The sequence below is a fragment of the Mandrillus leucophaeus genome, unplaced genomic scaffold, assembly GCF_000951045.1.
Source record: "Mandrillus leucophaeus isolate KB7577 unplaced genomic scaffold, Mleu.le_1.0 Scaffold51, whole genome shotgun sequence".
NCBI classification, from domain to species: domain Eukaryota; kingdom Metazoa; phylum Chordata; class Mammalia; order Primates; family Cercopithecidae; genus Mandrillus; species Mandrillus leucophaeus.
In genome coordinates, this window is record NW_012105475.1 from 2,871,217 (window position 1) to 2,874,440 (window position 3,224).

The following is a 3,224-nucleotide window of genomic DNA, read 5'->3' on the forward strand; positions in this document are numbered from 1 at the left end:
GCTTCCAGGGTTCAAGCGATTCTCCTGCCTCAGCCTCCCGAGTAGCTGGGATTACAGGCACGAGCCACCACACCCAGCTGATTCTTGTATTTTTAGTAGAGATGGGGTTTCACCATGTTGGCCACGCTGGTCTTGAACTCCTGAGCTCAAGCGATCCACCCACCTGGTTTCTAAGTACAGTACTTAACATTACAGCAGCCGTTCATTTCTATAGATGGAAGAAGGTGGCAGGAAGAAGAGTACCAGCTAATTACAAGTATCTTTTAAATTAAAGAATTTTAAGTAATTGTTTGAAAGAGATCACAGCAACAGAATAATTTAAATAACCTTCACCAGTTTTTCACGTGGTTGAGAAAATCTTGAGTTAGAACGGTTGTGGGGAACCAGCTGTAGAAGAGAAAATTGGAGTCAGAGATGGACCTGAAATGTCCACATGGAAAAAAACAAGTAAAGGAATGAGAGGATGAGGGGTTCCTACATGGTGCCGATACATTTTATGATAATTTTCACTTATATTTTCTTTGGATTGTCTTAATGATGTAATCAACTCTTGCTCACGTTCATTTGTTATTTGTTGCTGTTTTTGGGGGGAAGCTTTAAACTATCTCACTTATTGATCTGGAGTATAGGAACCCAGCACTGGCTTGTTCCAGTACCTTCACTTGGCCTCACTGTTGTGATGCACTGGGCCACCCCTATGATTGTGAGTCTATAACAAGTAATTTGTTTCTGAGAAGATTAAAGCACTACACTTTGAAAATTATTTAGTGTTTTAAAATTTGACGATAGACTTGCATTTCAACAGGATTTTTTGAGTTCGAATGAAATGGGGGTAATATAACCCTAGTACAGAAAATCGTATACTTAACGGTGTCATCACTGTGCAGACTGCTGTTCAGAGGTGAAATGGGAGAAGAAAAAGACACATTTAAACAGAAACCATTATGCAATTAACAGGCCCCCTCTTCACCCCCGACCTCCACCCCTGTCAAGCAACTGAGGTCTCAGGACTCCTGCCTGAGCAGAACAGAGGGTTTTCCATTTCTTTTGACTTCAATTTGTTGAAAACGTTGTCCAAAAGTTGTGACACAAGTCAGGCCATAATTCTTCTGATCCATAATTAGGCTGTTTAGCTTTACTCTCTTAATGTTCAGATACACTTGACTGCTACAGCCGGGCAACTCTCGGTATTGTCTCTCTCGTCTCCAAATAGTGGGTAAAAGCTTGACCTCGAACATTTGTGTTGGAAGGGTTAGACCACAGAGTTTGTTTGGTCCTAAGCTCCTTAAACTGCGATGTGTACACCGAACATATTCTGATTCTTACAGTAAACGTGTTGCATTAAGCTTTGAACTTGGTAGAAGAAAGCTTTGGCCAGTTAGTCTTTTTTTTTTTTTTTCCTCATTAAAAAAATAGACTTATCAGAATAGACTACGAAATGTGTGAATTTTAAAGATAAATGACAGGTCTTCAAAGCAGTTTATCTTTGCGAGAGTCACGTTAAGCTGGGCCTCTGACCTCAGGAGACCCTCCCTTGTTTTTCCTCTTCTGTTCCTGAAGGAAGATCTGTTTGCATTTGATTATTCCCTTCGCAGGTCAGTGAAATTGCCAGCCACTAGCTGTCTTGTTCAGAATTTTGAGATTATATGAGGATATTATGAAACACTGGAACTTGAGTACACTATATAACCATTGCCCAATGAGCAGTTAAACTACAAATGTTTGAGAAACCTAAGAATGGTAGCAAGAGGACTTTTATCTTGGTTTTGAATAAAAAGTCAGTCCCTTTGGGGTTGTTTTCATAAACAGTGAGTTATAAGTGATTCCATTTAGGAGAAGAAACACTTCATGTGCTTTAGTGTAGATGGTGAGAGCCATTTGGCTCTAAATGAAAACATTTGTTTCAGGTGAGCCGTGGTCTTTTACATGTTCCCTTTGTCATGAGGGGCCTTGAAAATGCAGAAATGCACCTAAGTTCTTCACTGTAGAAGAATTCTGGTGGGTGTTACGAAATTCTTTGTAATGAGATTATAAAATCTTTTCATGATTTTTAAATAATCAGAACTTAGTTTTGTCACATCTTCATTGGTAATCCAGGAGCAAGGTGTTGTGTGGCCACAGTGTGGGCACTGGGGGGAGTACAGTTACTTTCATGTTTTGTGGTAAAATAACATACTTGTGGTGTAAAGGTATTTCTGTTGAACCAGCTTAGTACAGCTTGAGATAAGCAAATTCTAGCTAGAAAGTTTTAAATAAATCGTTATATCCTCTTAAAAAAGCCCTGTATACCAATACTTATGGGATCAGTAGTAGAAAAAACAAAAACAAAGAAGGTGTATATTTAGCATCGTTGTAAGTTGTGGAATCTGAACAAGATTCTGTTTTTCCTAACTAGCATTTTAGCTTTGTTTCCCTAAGTTAGACTTTTTTTTTTTTTTTTAAAGAGTTAAATCTTGGGAAAAAGACTTCCAAATTCTATACACTTTTAAAAAAAGATCATTGAAGATATTATGCAAAAGTAAAAAGTAGCTTTTCTCAGTATTCATTTATTCTTATTTTAGCCTGTAGAGAAAAAGTTTGACAATACAGTAACAGTTTCCTTTGAAAATCATAGGGATGATTAAGAATTGTTGGTTGTGATTTTAACATTTATCCATCAAGACTGAAAAATGTCACCTTACAGATGGGGGGCTGGAAGCAGAACTTTGGCTACCAGCCTTTAAGGTCAGGGTGATCCACAGGTGGCCATAGGAGGAAACTGTAGGTGTGTGCCTGTTGGCAACACAGATGTTTAGAAAATGAGCTCACTTCTGATGGGTCCATAGTACATGTTCCTTGCAGTCAGGACATTCTGGGAGTCATCAGCTAAAACAAGGAAACAATACAAACACTAGCAGGAAACCCCAAATGACTGGCCTCGGCACCCCACTGGTTGTATAAGTTGCGTTGTAGGCAAGAGTTGCTGAACAGAATTCTACCCACTGACCTCTCCTGCTGGATCTCCACCACGCCTCGCTTGCTAAGCCTTTGCTCCTGCCTTTTGTCAGCCTCCTCCTGCCGATCCCCAGCATGTTCTCTCTTGGTCTCTGCTTGGCATAACACAAAAAGGCACTGACTCAGAAACTGGGAGGCTTCTTGTCCTGGCACCTTTGTTGACCAATTGGGTGACATTGGGCTAATTTCCTGACCTCTTTGTGGACCTTAGTTTATTCACATTTAAAATG

At 39.7% G+C, this 3,224-nt stretch overlaps 2 protein-coding genes across 2 annotated transcripts in view; one reads left to right on the forward strand and one right to left on the reverse strand.

Moving 5' to 3' along the window:
- LPIN2 (lipin 2) overlaps nt 1-3,224 on the forward strand; it is a 124,247-nt gene that overhangs the window by 39,421 nt on the left and 81,602 nt on the right. The gene's annotated exons all lie outside the window — the stretch shown is intronic.
- LOC105551198 overlaps nt 1-3,224 on the reverse strand; it is a 13,612-nt gene that overhangs the window by 9,301 nt on the left and 1,087 nt on the right. The window contains 1 exon segment of the mRNA XM_011996354.1: nt 2,809-2,865. Coding sequence (XP_011851744.1) covers nt 2,809-2,865 — 57 coding nt within the window.